This window comes from Podarcis raffonei, chromosome 14 (assembly GCF_027172205.1).
Source record: "Podarcis raffonei isolate rPodRaf1 chromosome 14, rPodRaf1.pri, whole genome shotgun sequence".
NCBI classification, from domain to species: domain Eukaryota; kingdom Metazoa; phylum Chordata; class Lepidosauria; order Squamata; family Lacertidae; genus Podarcis; species Podarcis raffonei.
In genome coordinates, this window is record NC_070615.1 from 23547064 (window position 1) to 23571163 (window position 24100).

General features: G+C 42.3%; 1 protein-coding gene across 2 annotated transcripts in view; it reads right to left on the reverse strand.

The window, feature by feature from the left end:
• Nucleotides 1-3205: 3205 nt before the first annotated feature.
• MCTP2 (multiple C2 and transmembrane domain containing 2) overlaps nt 3206-24100 on the reverse strand; it is a 117279-nt gene continuing 96384 nt past the window's right edge. For both annotated transcript variants that reach the window (XM_053364695.1, XM_053364694.1), the window contains 5 exons: nt 20627-20668; nt 12688-12797; nt 9317-9426; nt 8194-8291; nt 3206-5576 (listed from right to left, as the gene is read on the reverse strand). In XM_053364695.1, coding sequence (XP_053220670.1) covers nt 5508-5576; nt 8194-8291; nt 9317-9426; nt 12688-12797; nt 20627-20668 — 429 coding nt within the window. In that variant the 3' untranslated portion in view covers nt 3206-5507. The remainder of the gene's footprint in view (nt 5577-8193; nt 8292-9316; nt 9427-12687; nt 12798-20626; nt 20669-24100) is intronic.

Below are 24100 nucleotides of genomic sequence, written 5' to 3' on the forward strand. Positions count from 1 at the left end.
ATAAAAACAAATACAACCGCCAATAACCTCCCCTAACACATTTTAAATGGGCATTAGATGCCAATCAGCTAAAGGCCTGGTTAAAGAGGAACATTTTTGCCTTGCACCTAAAGATGTATATTGAAGGTGCTTAGTGAACCTCCATGGAGAACATCCCACAAACAGGGAGCCACTGCAGAAAAGGCCTGTTCTGTAGATATGGTAGATGGGACTGTAAGCAAGGCTGATTAGAGGAGCTTCTGAGGGGACAAAGGAAGGAGGTGGAGCTTTGAATGAGTGGGGCTGTGGTGGGCATGGCTTGACAGAGTGGGAATTATGGCATCTTCAATTTTAGGAGACAGCAGCCACCACTGTTGACTTTATAATCTACTCACATCTTTTTTCACTGGACTGCACTTTGCCCCATCCTGGGCAAGAAAATGCCCAGGGCCTAGGATACCATAGGCAAAAAATCACTACCAAGAACTAAAGGAGAGGATTCCCCCCCCCCCAAAGGACCATTGAAAATGGATAAACAATTAAAAATGTATTGAAAGTAGAAAGGGGGGGAGAAAAAGAGAAATAATTTCTAATTAATTCTAGTGCCCTGCGCAACCCCAGTCTATTTGTAATCCTACAGGGAACATCTTTATTGATCTGGGGGACGTTGCTGCAGACTTCTGATGCTTATCTCAGCATAAAAATAGGCTCTCGTGATGAGCAGTGATTTAATTACATGACAATCACCGTTAACAGTGCATGGCGAAGACCCCCCTCCCCCCCCAAAAAAATATGCAGAGGAAGACTGGCAGTGATAAATGTGAGCCGATGGCTTTGACTTTCAGTAAAGTCATCCACTGCCAGGAATGGTAGGAAACCAACCCCCCTCCCTTCTTCCTTTTCCACCTCACTCACCCCGCCCCCCCCAGTCTTTTCTGTTTCTTAGAAAGCAGCTTGCTCTGTTTGAGATGTGCCCAAGGGATCTTAAGACATATTGGTGGGTGGGATAAGAGAGAGAAAGTGGAAGAAGGGGAGAGGATTGTGATCAAAGCAAGGCTTAAACCATATGACAGTTGAACTTGCCACCGTGTGATGCCTCTGAGGACATTGCTGTTTCATTGCACAGGTGCTCTTTGGGAAAATTTGCTGGAAAAAAATGTTTCCTGCAGTTCAGTACTTTTTAAAAGTGTACTTGGAGAGCAGATTTAGGCTTCTCAAAATTTGTCACCTGGGATGTCACCATCATACTTCTCACAGCATAGCCTTCCAAACCATGATAAGCAAATTTAGCAGTAGCCATTCAAATTTCAGATATTTCTTTCTGCTTTTTCAAATTTTCACTGCTTCTGTTTCAGTAACTTTCCTTCAATGTTGTCAGCTGCATGTTATGTGAGAGCACAATGCATCGTGGGATTTGTAGTCCTGGTTGTTGCCATTCTGGTGATGTTTATCACAGGCTGCACAGTTGTACAAATGTATCCGTAGTATGGCATGGTGCTTGCAGTATTTATCTCTGCACAACATTATGGGATTTGAAGAGATGCCAAAATACCAACATTTTCACATCAAAGCTTTGCAAGGACACAGATATCACAAGAATGTATGATCGTCATGAAAAGAAGAAAAAACCATTGTGTTGCAGGTGGAAGACTCCACTGTTTTGTCAAAAAAAATTGGCAGACTTTTAATATGGATGCCACAGTTTTTGAGCAGGATTCAGAAGTACTGAACTGCAGTAGAAATCCACAAAAATTGCCAATGGCAATTCTTTCAAATATGTGAAGAATTATCACCATGGCTGGTTCTTCCCTTGTTGGACGTTTCTGTGCAACTCATCTTTTATAACAAAAAAAATTTTTTTCTTTCCAGTAGCACCTTAAAGACCAACTAAGTTAGTTCTTGGTATGAGCTTTCGTGTGCATGCACACTTCTTCAGATACACTGAAGTATCTGTATACACAGATACACCATGTATCTGAAGAAGTGTGCATGCACACGAAAGCTCATACCAAGAACTAACTTAGTTGGTCTTTAAGGTGCTACTGGAAAGAATTTTTTTGTTTGTTTGTTTTGACTATGGCAGACCAACACGGCTACCTTTCTGTAACTCATCTTTTATAAGATGGGTATGCATAATTTAAGACTGATAAGAGTTAGGGACCTCCACATTCTTGGAGTATCCCTGTCCATTTAACCCACCAGCTTACTTTTCTGTCTCCTTGATGTTTAGACTGACAAGTCTTAGGTTACATCCTGTTTGCAACTCCCTCATTCTCATGCTGCTTTGGGATTTTTCAAAATGAATTTTCTTTTCTTGAAAAACAAATAAACACTGCCCTTCAATTTGTGCCCCCAGTCTGACAAAGCCCATATTTCCCCATGCATATTCTCTCTATGAGGATTATTACATTTGTTTTACCATCACATTACATTTCAATAGCCTTCTCCATTCACTTCAGTGGAATACAAATGGAGAACGGTCCTCTACTGAAGTCAACGGGTAAGCCATACATATTCTGCTTCTCCCCCATAAGGCATTACTGGATCAGATTGTAAATGAACACAGCTATAGAGGCAAACACACAAATACACACATCTTGGCTGGATTTGGATGAAATTTGGATGAACCCTTAACTCATGCAAGAAGAAGATGACCCTTTACTTTGAAATAAAATATATTCCACGTTGATATTTATTGTGCCATCAAAATGCTTTCTGTATATAAAAAAAGGAATCTCCCATAAACTAAACCCACAGAAAGCTGCTCAAAGTAACTGGATACATCTGATGGAAAGCAAGTGGATCCAACATCAACTGATCTGGTATGAATTTTCATGGCATGCATTATGCATGTGGGTCTAGAAAGAACAAATGGATATCAAGACCCAGGATATTTCTATCCAAGGCAAAAATGTTCTTAGATATGGATTTGGAGCCCTGCTGTCTTTGTAACATGCCCCCCAGCTTTCAGTGAACCAGTCTTGGATCAACTGAAGGAACTCAATCATACTCTGCTAAGAAACTTTCCAGAGTTGTCCTCAACCCAATGTGATGTTTCTTCACCTGCTTCACTCTGATGCTTCACAGGAACTTAAGGATGTAAGAATTGGCTTGCAGGATCAGAGAAAGACCCATTTAGACCAGTATTCCAAAGCTAGTCAAGGAGAAACCCACATTGGAATCTCACATATTGGGCATAAAGGATATTACATTCCACACTTGCCGTCTCATGTAAGAAAGCATAAATCTGTCAATCCTGGTTTTCTTGCTTTAACCATCTTATATTCTACTTCCCACATTTCAGCAGCAATTTGCAATTTTAGAAAACCCTTATTCACCAGTGTTTCTCCTAATATATACACATACACATTTTTCTATGCAGCTTTGACAAATATACACATGTTCCCAAACAATTTCCCCCAGTATAAGGCATTTTGTATATTATTTTCATTAATATATGCACTCGTGTGCCCACCTTCCCCTAATGTATGCATTTTTGTATTCAGAGAAATGCAAATTCTGAAAGCTGCCTGTGTTTCAGTATGTATATTGTTTTAGAAAGTGCACATTAGGTAGGTTCACCTTTAATTGCAAACGGAATCCATTCCTCCCCCCATCCCCACCAGAATTTCTTTGTTTTTTAAAAAATAGCTTTTAAAAAAGTTATGTTCCCTCTTGCCTTTCCTCTTGAAGGATAAGGCTTGCCTGGGAACTCAATCATTATAGCCTTTTCATATACAAAGCAAGAACTATTCTTCTAGATTTGCCTTCCTCAACCACACTCCTCAATTACTGGACTACAACTCCCATTGTCCTTGGGCAATTCTAGCAGGGGTTGTAGTCTAACAACACCTGGGACCCATCCTAGAGTGGAAAAGGCTGCTCTTGGGAACCAGCAATTGGGAACCTTCAGCCTATGAGCCTAATTAAGCCCAGCAGGGGGTCCTAATTCACCCACAATGCTTTTTTTCTCCAACCATGGTCACCTCTCTTACACCTAATGTCTTATGATCAGGTTTCGGTCAGGTAAAGATTTTGCTCTCTACCAAAAACAGGGCTTGGAAGCACTGCTGATCCACTGACTCCCAGTGGTTGCAAAGCCCTGTGCCTTTACCCACGTGATTTAAAGACAAGCTGCATGGGCTAAGGAAGTAGGGTTTGCAGTCTAATCAGTGGTCCTTACAGAGCTCTGCCAATCAGCTGGTCATCAGTGCCTTTGCCCATGCAGCTTGACAATGGAAGCACTTCACCCAACATCATGGTGATTGGCAGGTTCTGCAGCCATGCCCACCTGTCAAAATGATCTGTGGGTGTCGAGTGACCTGAGAATCCAGCCCACTAGCTGGAAAAGTATCACCATCTCCACTCTTGACCAATGCGTGGCATCAAAGGAATAACTAAAATACATTCAGGGGATTTGATGAACACACACAACTCTGGATTCCACAACCATGTTCTCTTCTCTTCTGCTTTTCTGGCATAATTTCCCCTGTTTGCAAGACAGACTAGAACTCAAAAGTCACTTCAGTCCTCTAAATGCAACTAGCAATGTATAATGTAACACAACCACCATCCAGATTGCACATTTTTAAAATAGCTCATTTAAAAAAAAAAATCACAGGCATTTTTGTTATAGCATTTCCTTTGGCGTGATGCAAATCAATGCATATAAGGTTATAAAAAATACTTTGCATATGTAGTGTTGGCAAGTCTTTAGATGAAGGTGTGGAGGGAAGGGACAAAGAGTTTGATAAGATGGAATTTTAGAAGGTAAAATCGGAAATCCATAGGGTCCAGAGAAGATTTGGTTCTGGTATTCCTGTTGAGTGGCTGATTGAAGGAAGTCTGTTGCCAGCAAAAGACTCCTCCCAAGAACAGCAGCAGGTACAAACAGTTTATAATGAATAAACAGCAGCAGCAACTGCTGGGTGAGAAAAAATCGAGACTGCTACAGCACTAAGCAATTTCTCGTAATTATGATAGAACAATTTTTCAAACTGTACATTGCTTATAGCCGAAGTTGGGCATCAAAGACTCACTAATTGAGAGTTGAATACCATCTACACACTGTCATTTGGCCTAACAATGACTCTTTTCTTCTGTCTTGATGCCAATCTGCTGGATATGTTTTAAAAAGTAAAGTAACCCAGAACATTTCATATCAGCTTTGTTGATCTGCTGTGTGAAGCAAAAAGAGAGAGATTGTTTTTCTATGATACAAAAATGAGAGGAAGTCCCTTGTATGGTTTCGACTCCAAAATCCACACTGAAAGCCATTCCAGCTTCTCCAGTTCTCATTTGGTTCTTACAGGGGCATATCAATGTGCTTGGGAAAAGAGTCAGATACACAGGATATATCTATATAGGTTGATGCATGTCTTGCAGATGAAACATCTTGGACACAAGGTAGGGACCACAGCACTGGACTGATCAGGAGAGGGCAGGGGAGATCCTGCGTGTACATTTGCAACGGAGTGTGTCTGTCTATGTGTGTGCGCACGTGCATGACGCATTCCAAGCTTCATATCCTACAGAGCACTCCGTTTCTTCCTAATGGGACTAGAGCCACTGTATGGTTTCAATTCAGCACGTTGCACCTGTAAAAACAAACAGACGTCACGTTTGCAACAAGGTAACCCAAGCTCACTATGCTGTGCATTAATGGCTCCCCAAGGAAAAGCCGAGGGAAAAACTAAGGAAGGTTCAAAAGTAATGAATCATTTTCTAAACACAGTAACATGGGGGATTAATTGCAGGAAGGATTTGAGAAGTCATGCATCATTTCTTGAAAACCAAAATATTAAAACCAGATTTTTTTTTCCTAATGAGATGCAACTGAGCGGGAGGTGGGGAGAGGGGTCTTCCACCTGACTTTGGCATTTGGCAGAAAAGGCCTCATTCCATTTTATTTTTAGTTCTCTTTCATGGAGTTTGATAAAGGAATGGGACCCCCCCTCCCACCATGTCATGTGGTAAGTGTGTAGTTCTTTCAGAATTTGGAGAACATAGTGTCTACATTTGTTTACAATACTCAACATAGTGTCTACAATTATCATTTCTTATTTGCTTCCATCCATTACAGCTGTATTCAAAGCAGTGCTAAGGGAAGTGTTCCATCAGCACAAGGAATTATTGCTGTGCAATGGAACTTTCTTCCCTTCTCCTTCCCCTGTATGCCCCCTAAATCTGTTCTGGGGTTCCCGCAACCCCAGAGCAGATTTGGGGATGGTGCAGGGCACACACATGGGGGTGCAAAGTGGGATACATTAGTGCTAGTGATAATCTTTGCACCCGCACAATTATTTGGTTGAATATCACTCTCAGGCATATTCAACAATAACATACTCAACAATAACGATAAAGGAAACCCAAAGCAAGATGTCTGAACAAAACCTTATTTCATGAAATGCAAGCCACAAGGTCACTAATACAAGTTAGTTTTGGTTTGACACAGTAAAGCCAAACTTTATCTAAACTTGGATGTTCCCGGTCCAGTTGACCCTTTGTGACTGGACCTTCTTCACTCTGACAGATTGACTTGTGTACAGAATCTCTCTTTCAAAGCATACAACCACTCTCTTTAAATTTCGCATTTAATTAAGCAAATTAATTAATATACCGCCCTATACCTGGAGGTCTCACCTTGCAAAACGGTTGTTCCCAAACCTAGTTGGACCTGAGTCTATGCATATTTAGCTTCATGAATTTCATGAAGCGGTCCTCTGTGTACAAAACCTCCTCCAAAAATAAGCCTATTGGCATTTAAATTAAAGTGTCGTGAGACTCTCTGTCTTATGCTTCAGCGACAGACTTACACAGCTACTCATCTAGAATTTATCCAGGTCAAAACACAATAATGACATCTTCCTCTCTCCAGCTCCACACTTTAAAAAAACACAGATTGAAAACAGAACCACCACCGAATGTTGTGTTTGTGGAAGGATTAGAAAATGTATGCAACAATTCTAGGTAACAACAACAACAACAACAACAACAACGACAACGACAACGACAATATGTCGCCCATCTGGCTGGGTTTCTCCAGCCACTTTGGGTGGCTCCCAACAGAGTATTAAAAACACAATTAAGCATCAAACATTAAAAACTTCCCTAAACAGGGCTGCCTTCAGATGTCTTCCTAAAGGTAGGCAATGGTAAACTGTTTGCCTCTGTTAGGGTGCTTCCAGATGACCTGTTTATTGAATATTGAATATTCATATTTATTGAATATTCATTTTGATTTGTTGGTAGGGAGTTTAGATGTTGCTGCATCAGGGCAAAAGTTATCACACACTTGCCAGTGAATTTCCCCATCCTAATTGCAAGAAGTCCAAGCTTTGGGGAAAATGGGTAGATAAAGGGGCCTGAAGGGCCACATTTGTCCCCCACTTCTGAGGTTCACTGCCCCTGCTCAAAGGCCACCAAGGATAAGAGAAACCACTCAAGCAAAATTCATAAATGCAAAACCTGAAATGCAACCTAAACAGAAAAACAGGAAAGCAACTTATTTCTGTATATAAATATTAATGCATGCCGCCAGTACAAATCCTGCATCTTCTACAAGAAAGAATTGGTGCAGACAGCGAGAGCAGAAAATACACTTAAGCTTAATGACTTTGTAGACTGGGCAGAAGCAAACAAAGATAAACTGGGATTCTGTCTGCCCAGAGGGTTTCCTCTAATGACTAGCCTGTTGGACCTTGATGCTTCTGGTCAAGAGCTGTTCGTCAAATGGCATAAAAGGATGTCAAGTTCACATGCCTTTTAAAACAAACCGGGAGCCAGAGATGTTTTGCTGCTTAAAGCAGAACTTAAACAGCGTCTAAGGGTCAATACTGTTGTAAAGTCTTGCTGTACCATTCAGACACCAGTTCAGGGCTGCCCTGCCCATGACACAGAGTGAGGCAGGCGCTTCGAGCATGGGAAGCCCAAATGAAATAATGTTAAAATCAGAGCAAAGGTGGCTGGGAGAAGTGGGTCTGTGACCGTTTTAGAAAGAGAGCGCTTTGGGGGATACAATTCCTTTCCATTCGGGTTTTCATCCCTCCCTTTTCCTGTGTCCGCCTCCTCCTTTCCCTTCCCACCCTGGTTTATGGTTCCTTCAGATGCCTTATCTCCTCCAGCCCAAATGCCCCTTCCGTGTGTTCCTCCAGCGCTGCACCTGGGGGCTCTTTGGGCTGGTGTCTCTGTTGGACGCAGCCATTCATTACTTACCCTTTGAACATCAGATGGCACCCTGGAGAGGAAGTCGAGCAACTCATTATTGTCAATGGCATAAGGGTTTCTAAGCTTCTTAGTAAATTTATTTATGCCTGCAAATGAAAACACCAACATAAAACATGGTTTTGTTTTTTGTTTTTTAAAAAAGGCAGTGATAAAACAGACACATCACACTATAGAAAAGGCCTTACTTGCTCAGGCAGGAAAGGGAGGAGGAGTTTAACAAGAAAAAATTAGTGCGAAAATACAGACAAGCCAGACACGTGTTGCTGTCATGTGGAATCATTCACAAACATCTTTCCTTAAAGGAAGTGGTGGGAGGTTTATTACAAAGCAAGCCGGCTTGTCTCGGCAATGAAAAGTCTCATTGTTCAAAAAAACGGGGGGAGCAGAGAAGCAAGAACAGCCATCACTCAGAACTTAAGGGTGGCATTTCTGGCTACATTTTGGCCTTGGGGAGGGGATGACCCATTGCAAAATATACCAAGTTGTGAGTGTCCCCTTCCATTCTGTGCATTCTCATTAGGGAGAGTGACAATTTAAATTCATGGGCCATTCGTAATTGACAAGGCTAGGGATGGGGGCAGGAATTCAGTTTGATTCACATTTTTAATGCAGACCTACCTAATTTGCAATGTCCAAAGCAATATATGAATTGAAATACAGTTATCCTTCAATATTCACACATCTCTGAATTTGTGATGGGGTTTTCTAGCCCAAATAAGGTATACAAAACCACATATATACAAGGGGAAACTGCACAAAATTGCATATTTCAGTGACAACATACAGAGCTACAATTTCCAGAGTGGTTTAACAAGCAGTCCCTCTTTCCATGGAACTCTGGGAAGAGTAGGTCTGTGAGGTGAATAAGGTTCTCCTACCAACTCACAGCGCCCTTACAAACTACAGCTCCCAGAGCTGAAGGGGGGGCAATGACTCTTCAGAGTGGTACCATAGTGCTTTATTTATTTATTTATTTTATCATAATTTTTATTGAGTTTTCCATATTTCATTTCAGTTCAATACACATATTCACAACTTATATTATTTACTCAAAATGAGCTTTGACTTCCTTCCGTACCATAGTGCTTTAAATGAATGATGACCAACTTACCCCAGATTAAAACGATGTACCTTAGTGGTATGTAATACAGGGTGATCATGGCTACTGCAAGGACTAAACAGGCCAGGCTAGAGAGGAAAGGAACTGTCCAGTTGAATGTGCTGTGGAAAAACAGGAAAAATCAAGAAGAGAGAAGTTTGTTGTTTCATGTTCACAGATATTTCTCATTTTGCAAATGCAACCATGACTCGAATGGTATTCCATTCAACAAGAGAATGCCACTGGAATGCACAAGTGAAGGCTACATGTTCTGAATTTCATTTCCTTGGAAACCAATGAGATATACAGCTGAATCGCACATGTTAGAGCTTTGCTCAATGACGTGCAGATGTGAACAGGCCACCACAGATAACAGCACCACATGCAGACTCAAACACAAGGCCAGTTCACACATTTGGGCTAAATCTAGTTGTTATAGCTGCCGCTAAGGCAAGTCCCTGCCATCTCCAGGTATGGCCTAGTAAACAAGCATGAAGTAACACCTTCACTTTCCTAGGAAAAGTGGCATCTTCATGTGCACCTCCAATGTTATCTCTCCCCCACCCCAAGGAGTCTATTTGTGTACTCATCAAAGTATGAGCATTTTTGTATTCACACAACTCTGATGGATATGACTTCTTCATTGGCTTCTGCAGGGACCAATCTACTACCGGTAGTGAAAACTGTTGCTAGGAGGGCAAACCCATCCCTTACAACGAATTTTCTTAGAGGAAGTGACCCTTTGTTTCCACCCCACAATAGCAGCTAAGTCAAAAAGCCCTGCTGGAAATTGAAGGAGACCCTGCTTCTAACAGTTTCCATGAGAGTTGCATTGTTGTGTGGCACTTGGTCTGGGGGTAAAAGCACAATCAAGGGGGGACAGATAAATTTATGGAGCCATGATAGGAATATGCTAGCTTTAGTGTCATGGGACGGGGCTGCCTCTGAATACCAGTGGCTGGGAATTGCAAGAGGGGAGCTCTTGTGCTCAGGTTCTGTTTGTGAGCTTCCCACTGGGGCATCTAGTAGGCCACTGTGAGAACAGGATGATGGACTATATGGGTTATTGGCCTGACCTAGTAGCCCTCCAGATACAGTTGGGGGTCTAGCTCCCCTTAGCCCCAGCCAGTATGGCCAACAATCAGTGATGATGGTTCAGCAACAGCCTGGAGAGAGGTGTATCTTGGGGAGGGTGAATCTCCTAGGGAGAGTCCCAAGAGCCAGACAGGGATGCAATGTAAACATCTTCAAAACCTGATGCTGGTGCAATCAGATGTGCTGAAATGGAGGAGCACCAATTGAGTCATGAAGAACACTTTGTCTTTATTGATTTCTTTTTTGTTTTGTTTAAGGAAGTATGGTGGGGGCCTGAGAGGAAATAATGCCTCTCTCAGCTTCAGTGAAGGCCTTACAATTTGAATTAAAGCAGGGGGTAAAGCGTACTTGCCCACAAACACATGGAAAATATTTTTAAGTCTGCCAACCCCAACAGAACAGAGCTATTTAAAGATCCCTTTGATAGGAAGGGTTATGCAGATGGAAGCGTTTATCCAAACCGTCATGACACTCGCTAAAACCACACTGGTGGACTTCTCCCCCTTCCCTCTCAGTCCCTAGCAACTTTAATATTGAGTTACAATGGGATTCCTGGAGGATTAGAGATGGCAGCCATATTAATGCCCCAGTGAGTTCTTAGGGATCATTGTAATCAAAATGAATATGGGTCACCCGGTGTCCCAAGCCTTCCTGCCATCCAGCTGCAAGGAGAACACAGCCCTCTGTTCACAGGCAAGGCCATCCCTTGGCCATTTCCCGCACAGCTGGGACAGATGTTGCAGAATAACAACACACATGGATCTGTTGCATTTTTAGACCCCACACGGCTGTTCTTTTAAAGAGCGGAACTGTTGACAAGCCTCAGTTTGTGTGTTTCAAAGAGGAAGGTCACACAGTTGTGCCAGTGCATGAGAGAGAGAGAAGATGTAATCACTCTTTGCTTCTTGGGGGATAAGCCATGCCAGAGAGTCACCCAGTGTATATTACACAATTTTGCCACTGAGACTAAGCAGGACTGGAAGCTGTAAGTTGGAAGGATGACAGACTGAGTGGGAACCATACATAAGATGTTCTGAGATCCTTGGAAAATATGTGGGATGGTACATATGTAAAGAATTAAAACAGGGGTGGACAACCTGTAGCCCTCCAGATATAGTTGGAGTCTAACTCCCAACAGCCCCATCCAGTAATGCCAATGGACAGGGATGATGGGAGTTGTAGTCCAGCAACATCTGAAGACCCCAGGTTCCTCATCCCTGAATTAAAGCAAATTAGTAGGTGTAACTAAAAGGCAACCAAGGTCGCTTGCTTTTCACTCTTCCTCCCAACTTGAGGGTCACCAACTTAGAAGGCTTTAAAAGAAGATAAGACAAATTCATGAAGGATAAGGCTATGCATAGCTACTTCCCCCTCTGCTGTTGGGGGAAGCATGCCTCTGAGTACAAGTTGCTGGATGGAAATCACAAGTGGAGAGAGCATGCTGTTGCGCTTAAGTCCTGCTTGTGGGTTTCCCAGAGGCATATGGTTTGTCACTATGCAAACAGAATGCTGGATTTGATAGGCTGGGCGTTTGGCTCGAGTCAGCAGCACTCTTCTTCTGTTTCCCATTTCCAGTAGGGCTCAGTAGTTTAATAGTAACACAGAAACACAAGGGTAGGTCAGAGGGATGTCACTGTTAGGAACCAGGCCTGGAGGCTTCTTGCAGGCGTGAGATAGCATTTCAGAAGCACAAGACAATAATTTGGTCTCAGTTCATCTGAACTATCCTGAAATCAGTCTAAGGGATTCTGCTCCATCTTAGTTTCCCAAATGAAGCCTTTAGCTGCTTCTGGATCAGGGTATTTTTACAGAGGATGAGATGGATGAGATTGGCAGAGCTAAGGTAGTGCCAGTGAACACACACAACATACTTACTCAGATCAGCTGCCCCTATTGATAGTGATGGGGCAAAGAAGGCAATGTTGGAGCTTACTGCTGTATCATTTTGTGCTCCTCTGCTGGGGGCAAGGGAGAGAGAGGTAGTTTTGGAAAATCCACGAGCACAGGTCTCAAAACAGTTTCCAGAGAGACGGGAAACAATGTCCAGAGATAAACCGAAGCATGCTTTTTCAGAAGCTTCCATGCATAATTTGCATGAAAGAGACCGAAAGAGAAATGAATGAATTGTTACAACGATGGGTGTCGTCACCAGTGAACTGAAAACACAGTGTAATAAATGAGCATTCTGCCATTTGATATTTGCTTCCAGCACTTCCCAGTTCAATCTTTTGTTTTCAGTCATGGCATTCAGAAACATTTCAGAGCATGGGAGCAACACTTGCACTTACTTCTTTATCCTCTCTGCAAAAGATGCGATTTCCTCCAAAAGTGTTTGGACTGTTATAACAATGTCTTGAACCATGTGGATTCTTTCTATCAAGCCTTTTTTATCAGATTCCTGGGAGGATTAAGGAAAAGAAAGGCAAGGGGGTGGGGGAGAAAAGAAAAACACAAATGCATAAGGTTTGTATGTCCTAAAATTGTCCCAGACAATGTGGGTTGTAGGAAGATTATTGTAAGATGTTTGGTAATATCTTTCAGCACAGCAAAGTTTGAAATTCAGGCACTCAAACCGTCTGGAGAGGTAACCTGGAAACCTATGGTATTCATTATGAATATTCTATTTCAAGACTTAAAACAACAGAAACCTACACTTCTGCTTTTAGCACTTTGGTGGAAGGTTCCTTCAGGTCACTTGAAAGTTCTTGGAACTGCAAAGCTGCTTATAAGAGAGGCAAAATATAGCACAGAAAGAGACATTTTCAGAAATTCATATCCTTTGAAACAGGCTCCCCCAACCTGGGGCCCCTCTAGATGTTCTGAACTACAACTTCCATTAGCAACAGTCCACACAGCCATATCACTGAGGATGGAAATAAACCAAGGATTGGCAATATGGTGTCCTCTACATGTGGCAGGCCACAATTCCCATCAGCTCCAGCTAGTCAGGGACGATGGGAATTGTCACCCAGGACACCCAGGACACAACACTGGCTACCTCAAAACTATACACTACAAGGAAAACACAGGCTGCTCATCCATGTGTTTTCCCCATAAGACCATCCTAGCAGATGGATGGGGATGCTTAACCCTCCCAATCATTGTTTGTTCCCTACAAATGCTTCCCTCCCCAGATGTTATCTCTGTACACACAGGTTTGGGCACATGTGTTTGCCAGCATGTAGCTCCATGTAGCCTTCTCCTGCCTTGGCACAGGTCACAGCACACTGCTTCCAAGGAGGAAAAGTGAGGCCTATGCTTAGAGATCTAGTAGGGTCACCCAGTGCTTTGCCTGGCTCTCTCTAACTTCTGGCCAATTCTTCATGGCAACAGAATTTAAAACACACACACACACACAATACCAAGATATTCCAGGGCAAGCCTGTTCTTGCAACCTGGAACTGTGAAGAATATCATCTGGCAGCTGGATATGCATCCTGCTGACTTTGTTTACACATCTTAGATTGTGCTACAAAAATGTGGTGATGACACACTTTAGCAAACACAACATTAAATCTTCTTGTTGCAGACTATCTGGACTGCCTGCGACTCAGAGATCAAGTTAAAATGAAGTCACCGATTTATGCTGAAGGACATCCTAAGAGTCATATGGGGGTCCGTATCTATATTAATAGCCATATGAATCTACATCTGTCTCCATCAATCTGTATATAACATAACAAGGGCTAAGAAATCCAGTGAACATATGAGTGGACTGCTGGTTAATCTGGGTTAGCTTCTGGCCTAAACTATAATTTATCACAGTGATGGGAAACTACTGTATTCTTACATGACCACTGTGCTCTCCTAGTAGAGGCCTAGGGCGGAGATTTCCAAACTGTGTGTTGCAACACATTAGTGTGTCGGCTGCGGTGTGTAGGTGTGTCGCCTGAATGCTCTCCGTGCTTCTCCTGGGGCTGGAAAGGGGTTAGTTTAACCTCTGGTTTGCAAATAAAACAGAATTATTGTGTCAAGAATATGTCTAAAAAGTGTGTCACCAACATGAAAAGTTTGGAAAGCTCTGGTCTAGGGGCTAGAAATAAGCTGCAAGACTGAAGATCTGTCTCCCATACACTTTTAAAATTGGACACAAGCTTCATATTTGTACATGATTAGGCAGGGGAAAGTTTAAGCCTATGGACTTGCCTGTCTTTTATTGGATCAGACTGCATTTTATTTATTTACCTAAGGATTTATAATTTGCATTTTCATGCAAGTATAACAAGGCGGTATACAACATAGATTATACCGTTCTTAAAAAGAAAAAGAATATTGCAAAGGCATGTCAAAATTATAGTTTTCAGAGAAGTTCTAAAAGAAGACATGGATGAATCCTGCCCAGTGTCTATGGGTAGGGACTTCTACAGGGCAGGGCCTGCCACACTTGGTTCCTAACAAAGGTTGACTGAACCTTAGGGATGTAGGAAACCACAAGAAGTGCCTCATGAGAGGATCTCAGTGATTGAAGTGGAGCATAAGGAATTATACGTTCCTTAAGATACTTTGGGTCCAACTTGTTTAGAGCTTTGTTAATGAACACAAGAACCTTGAACCAGACCCAATAGCAAATCAGCAAACAGTGCAGCTGTGTCAACAGTGGAATAGCCCATTGTCAGTAACCTGCCCCTTTGAGCAGTCTGTCTGCTGTGTTCTGCACTAGTTAAAGCTTCTGGGCTAGATACCAGGGTAGCTTCACACAATATGCATTTTGGTAAGAGTCTCGAGGCTGCATTGTATTGAACAATCCATTTCACTCCAGTTGTTCTGCATTCCACTTTTGGTGAATATTATTATTTTGATTGCGACTTCTTTGGCAACGTGGTCCTCTTAAGCCAATTTTTAACTGGCTCACTGAAGAAACACACACAGATGGGCATCAGTGACTTGATACCCTGAGCTCAGAAGCCTTTGTTTAAAATTATGGCGAAAATTCCCTGCCTGTATGACAAATCTGTCCTCTCAACCTTTCCTTCTCATCCTGAACTAAGCAGAGGGAGACCCCTTTTTCTTCACAGCCCCTTTCTTACTTCAACTGTTTCTCACCCAGCTGTGCTACTCAGTGTAGAATAAAAGCAGCCGTCTTCCTCTGGGAAAGCATTAAAACCATCAAAACGAATTTACAACTGAGAATTAATTACATGATCAGTGTGTTGCTTAAAATCTTCCCTGCATATTCTGAGCTAAGAAAAGACCTTGCTTCTCCATTAATTGCTTAAGCAAAACTACAAAAGAGGGTCTTGGTGAAGATTAAGCATGTCAGAGAAAAAGAACTAAGGGAGGGGTGGAGGAAAGTTGAACAGAGTCGGAATTTAAAGGCTTTTGTGTCTGAGTAATTCACCTCAGCTTGAACTTGGAAAATGAATAAGATGTGTAGCTCTTGCCCAAGAGAGGCCAAAATGTTCAACATCTAACGTTTGTCAAGCACCCATCACCCAATGGCTTACAATGAACACACTGGGTGTTCACTCCAAGAGGCCAAGGTTTTGTGACATTGTGCAACAGTGTGTCCCACTTTCAGCACCTCTGACCCTAGAGACAGGGTTATGCACATTGCCTGCAAAGCTGTCTAAAAATATATTTAATAAATAAAATGAGCCTCTGCAGAGCTAGCCCCCTGGAGAACAGGAAGCAGAGAAAATTGGGGTTATCTGTACAGGCTCCACCAGGAAAACAGGATGGATCAAAGACTTTGGTGAGAGGGTTAATTGGGTCTATGGCTGGACAGCCATACTGTGAGTAGCTTCCAAACAAATCAAGTTGGAGCGTAGTGCACAATGGTAGTTTTAACAGATTTCAATATTTGGTAGTTGTTGTTTTGGTAAAGAAAAGGTTATGCTACAGCCAGGGATCATTCAATACAGGGTGTATCTCGGTGACATCATAAACACAGTTTCTCAAGTCTCAATTAAAGAAAATTCCACTTGATTCCACTTGATGTAGATGAAAGATCAAGACAACCATCAGCAATGCAAGGCTAAGTTGGCCACACCCACCAAGAAAAGTATAGGTTGTATCCAGCTAAATTTTACTCAGAATAGACCCAATGAAATTAGTGGGCTAAGTGAGTTATGTCCTTCAATACCAGTGGCCTTTTGAATTTAGATCCAAAAGATTCTGAAGCTGATTTTACAGTATCAGGTGGTTTTGTGCTTGAGTCTCCTAAAGAAAGGCAAATTTAAGATCGGGGGAATGAGAAATGACACTAAAATGCAATTTGCTGCTTTATATAGGATGGACGAAAACTCAGCACTGTCCTCCAGGTGAGGGGCACTCCTATCCCCTTTTGGGAAGCTGGACTGTGGGTTGGCATTCCCTTGCCCATATCCCCAGGAAGTTTGGATGAAGCTCAAGCAAATTAGATGACAGGTTGAAAACTGATCAATGCAATCAGGTTTTTAATGTATGCTTAAATGAACTTCCCCGGCCAACATGAAAATGTTTAGATTGTTTAATTGATATGCAGTATGTAATATGTTTCTTTATAGTTTCATGCATTATAATATATTTGCTTTATAGTTTTCTAACATTTTCACTGTAAGCTGCCCTAGGATTCCTATTGTTCAGCTTTAGTATAGGATATTAAATATCCTGCATACATAGGGATGGATTAAATAAGTTCTTCAATGGAAATGTCTCAAAAGGCAAAGGCCAACTCGGCCCTCCAGCTGTTTTGGGACTACAACTCACATCATCCCTAGCTAACAGGACCAGTGGTCATGGATGATGGGAATTGTAGTCCCAAAACATCCGGAGGGCTGAGTTGTCCTATGCCAGGTCTAAAACAAGCCATAGGTCAGACTGTCATTGCTTGGCAGGGACGAATCATTAATTAGCAAAGGGCTGGGAGGTGCTTCTTTCAGCCTGAGGGTCACATTCTCTTCTGGGCAACTTTTGGTGGGGGAGCACAAACCAGTGGTGCGTGCAGGCAAAAATGGGCATATCAATGGGTGTAAATTTCACCTTATAAGAGGGGATGGTATGCTACAGCACTCTCAAAATTCCAAATATGCCCATAGGCCTCAAAGCATTGGTGGCACCCTGGTACAGATGGTCTAGTGCAGGGGTTGGGAACCAAGGGTTACCTCCTCCCCAAAATGTTTTCCAAGAGCCTCACACCAATGGTAGGTAGAAATAAAGGCTGAAGTGGGTTGGGGGCTGTGAGTTGGGGGCTGTGCCTTTCCCCTTCTAGAGTGATAATTCCCAGAGGGGTTTAACACTCAGTCCCTCTTCCAAGGGAGCTCGGCAAACTGTAGCTCCAAGAGGGGAATTTGGGTCTCCTAACAACTTCCAACACCCTCAAGAAACTCTACTTCCCAGGATTCTTTGGGGAGAAGCCCATGATTGTTTACAGCAGTAGCATAGTGCTTTAAATCTATGATGCGGATGTGGCCAAATACTCTGGGCCAAATGGGGAGGGTTACCCAAAATAGATTCTGCCTCAACTTCAGTTTACAGAGATTATATGTTGCTTCAGGAGCTGGTGCTTAGTCAAACAAACTCAGAGATGCTCTTCCAGACCCAAGGATCAAGGCCTTCTTTGAGCTATGCTATGTGAGTCGATACCTCAGGACCAGCTCAGTTCCCTTGAGCCTTTTTTTAAGCTTCCTTGGCAGGCTTTTCAACAGCTGTGTCTGACTCAAGACCGGAGTCCAGGACTCACATGAAAAAGCTGAAAAACCAACCATTCTCTCTCACTGAACAAACACAGAGCAAACACAAAGCAATACAGCTCATGAAAACTTGGCTCCTACACGGATATTGAATGATACAGGGACATGTTAAGACTGCATGGTCACTCAACAAGCTTTGGCTCATACCTGGAAGGCCTTACAAGGACTACCCTTGGAGTTACAGTGTAAAAATATTTGGTGTTCAGCCATGGCTGAGAAAATAATTCACAACTCAAAAGTGAAAAAGGAAGAGAAAAACCAGATAAATTTTATGCAATATGGTAGCCGTTTGTTACGAAACTGGTCTTAAGGATACACTATCCAAAGTATCTTTGCAGATACGTCTACCCTGAATGTGGGTGGCACTGTGGGTTAAACCACAGAGCCTAGGGCTTGCCAATCAGAAGGTTGGTGGTTTGAATCCCCGCAACAGGGTGAGCTCCCGTTCCTCGGTCCCTGCTCCTGCCAACCTAGCAGTTCAAAAGCATCTCAAAGTGCGGGGAAGGTACTTCCTCTGGCAGGAAGGTAAACGGCGTTTCTGTGCGCTGCTCTGGTTCGCCAGAAGCGGCTTAGTCATGCTGACCACATGACCCGGAAGCTGTACGCCGGCTCCCTCGGCCAATAAAGCGAGATGAGCGCCACAACCCCAGAGTCAGCCACGACTGGACCTAATGGTCAGGGGTCCCTTTACCTTTACGTTTACTATCCTGAACAGTACAGCTCAAACAACATTCTTCCTTGGCAACAACTGTCTGTGTCAGATAAAAACCATTTTTGTACTGTCCCCAGGACATTACAGCTGGAAATTTGGATAATGTGTATGGATTCATAAGAAGCATCCATGTTACATATATATATATATATATATATATATATATATATATATATATATATATTTTAAAAAGACCCCCCTGTGTGTATGCATTCCTTGTTGTAGAAGCAGAGCCCTTGTTGTAGAATCAGAGTTTCAGAGCTCTTACAATTTTACATAAGAAGTTGAAATATACATTTAACATGGCAATGCAATGGAGCGAGCATTCGAGAAAGGAAAAGTGCCCTGGGAATGAACCACTGTTATCTTCTGCTGCTGTCTCCTCTGTTGGATAAGGGGGAGCTGGAAGCTCAGCCCTTCCATTTTTAAAGATTGATCATTCAGATGGAAGGGAGTTAATCTGCTCTTCTGTTTTTGAACTAAGTGTCTATGTGTTTCTAAGTCGTAAACAGTTAGTCTCCCAGGGTGTGTTACAATTCCCAGAAGCGAGGTCTGTTATGTCTGACATGCAACAGAATCCCAGAAAGCTCCCTCTCCCCCTCTTTTCTCTGTATACTTTTGATAAAACACGCACACGTTTGATAGAAACCATGACCTTCTGTGTCAGATCCCAGCCAACAGCTTTTCCAAGTTTTAGGAGTGGGATGTATTTTACAAAGTTTACTTTTGTGTGCTTCGGTGACACAAGACTAAAATGTAATAATTATCCCAATGTTTCTGTGCAACAAGCAGTATTCTTGGACCTCACCAGTACTCTTCTAAAGCACCGTCCTTGAAAATCTAAATGGCCAGCAAAGATTACAGGGCTGAAATGATGCCGTTCATACATGTAGCAATGGTGTGAATGCTACTTTAAGAAGATAGGGTAGGGCCAGCCCCCCTGTCAAGGTGGTTTGTGGAGGTTAGGGGATGTTGGGATCTGGCTGGCTAGTCTGATCCAGTTCCCCAGCCCAGGAATCAAAATATTGTTTCACCGTCTCTTTACAGATTCACCACTGTCCCAATAGACCAACATGGCTGCCTCTCTGTGTATGTGTGTTACATTTAGAGATGCTTGAAGACCTAGTTTGGTCTTCGTTTTTAAATGGAACAACCTGATTTGTGCCTCCTGGATGGAACACACTTGTCTTGCAGTTTCGCACTTCTCTGAAATTTACGAGATAGTTCTTGGCTCCAGAAAAAAAGTCTATGAGGCTAAAGTGTATATTTTAGGATAAAATGTGAACAAAAGTGTGTATTTTGTGGGGTGAAACACAATAAGTAATATTCAAGTCCTACTCAGAACAGACCCATGAAAATAAATGAACGTTAGTCCTGTCTACTAGCTTCAGTGGGTCTACTCTGAGAAGGACAAGCATTGAATACCACCAGTGAAGTTAACAGACATGCCTAACTTAGGTCCAATAATTTTGGTGAGTCTACTTCAAGTAAAATGCAGTTGGCTTTAACCCTATAATATTAATTTTGGGCTTTTTTAAAAAAGTTGATGGCTACAGAAATGGGACTGAGGTCACTTCCAGATGACCTGTTTTATGTCAGTGGAGAGATTAGACAACACGGGCTGTTTAGTGAGCATTCATTGTGGTTTGCATGTGGGGAAATCAAACGATGTTGCATCAAGCATCATCCCACACTTTTTCATGCATTTCCCTGCTACTTTCCTTTGCCATGTTGTGAACGAATCTCAACTGAAAATAATGACAACTTGGAAGTGCCCTGAATGGACTCAGCAATGAACACATGGGACACTTGCTTGTATCCAATCTGCTCTATATTGCATCTTACCTTGTCGTCGTCATCTTCATCCTCCTCTACATCAATGCAGTCCTTAAAAAAACAAAACAGAAAATTAATCCAAATTCCAAATTGCTTAGCATAATTAATATCATTCTATTTATTTAAACATTTAAGGGGAACCCTGCTGGATCAGCCCAAAGGTGAATCAAGTCTATCATTCCACTGTGGTCAAACTGGATGTCTATGGGATCCCATAAACAATATATAAAGGCAACTAGCCCTTTCCTGATGTTTGTTCGCTGGCAACTGAGAACATGAGAAGAGGCCGCTGGATCAGGTCAACAGCTCATCTAATCCAGCATCCTGTTCTCACAGTGGCCACCCAGAGGCCTGTGGGAAACCCTCAAGCAGGGCCAGAGCACCATGTGGTTTCCAGCAAATGGCATTCAGAAGCATTACTGTTGCCAACCATAGAAGCAGAGCATAGCCATCATGGCTAGTAGCCATGATCATCACCAGTTGCATTTTGCCTCTAGTGCTATAGGTCCAGACTAGGTAACAAGTAGCCCTCTAGATGTTGCTTAGTTACAATTCCCATCCTCCGTGATTACTAGCCAGCCTGGCTGAGGCTGATGGAAGTTGGAGAGTCCAACACATTTGGAGGATCACAGGCTCCCTAACACTGCTGTCTGCATTCGCTCAACTAGGCTTGCTATTAGTGTGAAGTGTTGTATCCAATGTCAGACCTGCTCCGAGTTGACCCTTGAAATCAATTAACTTGGGTTTATTACTTTCAGTAGCCCTCTCTGAGTAAACCCCATTTAGATAAAGCTCAATGTCTTTATAATGGTCCATCAATAATGGCTAATCAAAAATGGCTGGTAATCATCAATTCATTTGATTTCCTTCTCCACACAACATAGTGTAATTCCAGAGTCACAACTTCCTTTTAAAAAATTAATAATTAAGACCTTGGATTATGACATTTTAAAACAATTGCTTTTTAATCCTCAAGGACTCTTCCCATCCTTTGGTCCATGTTCAGAAAACGGTAACAGAAATAACTCTCAACCATGACACAATTTTATGTTGGAACAAAGCTATCAGCAGCAGATGCAAGCCGAACCTTTCTAAAGGCAAGAAGGTTCAATTCTTGTTTTTTTTTCTTTTTTAAATGCTATTTTAATCCATTGCCAAGTTCTACTCTCGGTAAGCAGCTTTGTTCTTCCTCTGACAAATGAACCAGTTGGAATGTCAAGGCTGAGAATTCTTCTACACTCAGTTTATTCTATTCTCATTGCTTGTTTCAATGGCTGTTCGCTCCCTTTAGGGCCATTACCGAAACATTAGGGGGCAGAAAATACATTAGCACACACATAATCAATCTTAAGAATCAGATACAAAATTCTATACAGCATTATCACTCCACTTGCTAAGAAAAATGGGAGGGGGCGGTGGGGGAAAGGTTATGATTGAAGTGTAGGGGTAACAGGCATTTCAACACAGGTTCTTTGCTAGCAACACATAAAAAAAAGATTATCCAGGTCAGAAGGAACATTTCCTTTGAATAGGCAGATTTATTTATTTATTTTTAAATACAATAAGTGGAATGGAGGAAATGTTGAAGTGCAGAATTAAAAGTTGAGTTGGTAAATAAAATAAAATAAAATCCATTTTCGGGGCACAGGACTAAGCTCTTGAAAAGATTCAACTTGCGTTCCATTTTCCAGAAGGTGCAAGAAGCAACAATGAGATTGATGATCTTGGACCTGATCCTCACCAACAGGGAAGAACTGGTCAATAAGGTGGAAGTAGTGGGGACCTTGAGAGGAAGCGACCACATCCCTTTGGTATTCATTATACAGAGGAAAAGGAAAGCCAAGTGTAGTCGGACATCCACTTTGGACTTCTAGAAAGCGGACATCAAAAAGCTGGGTTAGATTCCATGGTCAGAAATACTCAAAGAGAAGGGAGTCCAGATGGGGGTTTCTTAAAGGCACAATCTCAAACAATTCCAACAAGACAGAAAAGTGGGATGCATCTAAAGAAACTGGTGTGGTTGCACAATGAGCTTACAGATGAGCTTAGAGTTAAGAAGGGCATGTATAAGAAATGGAAGAAGAGGTATCTCATAAACGAGCAGCCGACACTTGCAGGGGGAAGGTCTGGTAGGTTAAAGCTCAGAATGAGCTCAGACTTACAAGAGAGGTTAAAAATAATAATAAAAATGTTTGTTTTTTTCTTGGCTATGTTCGAAGCAAGAGAAAGAACAAAAATAATGTGTTCTTTGTGTAGAAAAGATGGAGAATATTGGGTGATGGAAAGCAAGTGAAAGTGCTCAATACCTACTTTCTCTCTGCCTTCTTCCAAAAGAAAAAATAGTGCCCAACCGGGTGATAATAAAATAAATGATGCAGAGAGGGAGCCCAAAACAGAAAAAAAGAGGTGGTAAAGGAACAGCTGGCTACTTTGAATGAATTCAAATATCCAGTGCCTGATGAACTGCAACCAAGGGTACTAAAGGAACTTGCAGATGCAATTGTAGAGCTTCTGTCTATAATCTTAAGAGAATTCTTAGGGAATTCTATGGACTGGAGGTGGTTGAATGTTGTCCCCATCTTCAAAAAGTGGAAGAAAGAGGACCCAGGCATCTTCCAGCTGTTCCAACAGGAATGGTCCAAAAACAGAAAATTAAACAGTCGTGTGTGATCACTTAAAAAGGGATGTCATGTTACTAAGGAGCTGCAAGGGTTTCTGAAAAGCAAGTCATGACAGATCACTCTTTTTTTTATTTTGATAGCGTTATAAAGCTTGGTGGATCAGGGGAATGCTGTGGATGCAATGTATCTTGATTTGAGCAAGGCTTTGGACAAAGCCCCTCAAGATATTCTTGTGGAGAAGCTGGTGCAGGGTTGGGAATGGTGACATCTGGAATCAAAAGGAAGTCATGGGGTCATGTTATGGATGTATCAGTGCACTGACAATGCACCCAAGTTTGGGTGCAGGTTTGGAGGGAGTATGAAATGCCCCTATGTGCATACAAGTGTAGACAGGAATAGCCCTCCTGGAACAGGCCAATGGACCATCAAGTCCAGCATCCTCTTCTCACAGTGGCCAAACAGATGGCCATGAGAAGCCTTGAAAGCAGAATCTGAGTACAACAGGACTCTCCACAGTTGTGCTCCTCAGCACCTGGCACTCAGAATCATACTGAAAGTGGAGATAGAACATAGCCATCTTGGCTAGTAGCTATTGATAGCCTTATCTCCCATAAATCTGTCTAATTTCCCGTTAAATCCATTTAGGCTTGTGGCCAAGGCTCCCTATTGTGGGAGCAAATTCCATAGTTTCACAATGCACTTTCTTTTGTCTGTCCTGAATCTTCCAAAATGCAGCTCATTGGATGGCCTTGAGTTCACGTATCACAAGGGAGAAATACCTTTCCCTATCCATGAATTCCATCTTCCATGAATTTGTCAAATCCTCTTTTAAAGCCATCCAGGTTAATGCCCATCACCGGCC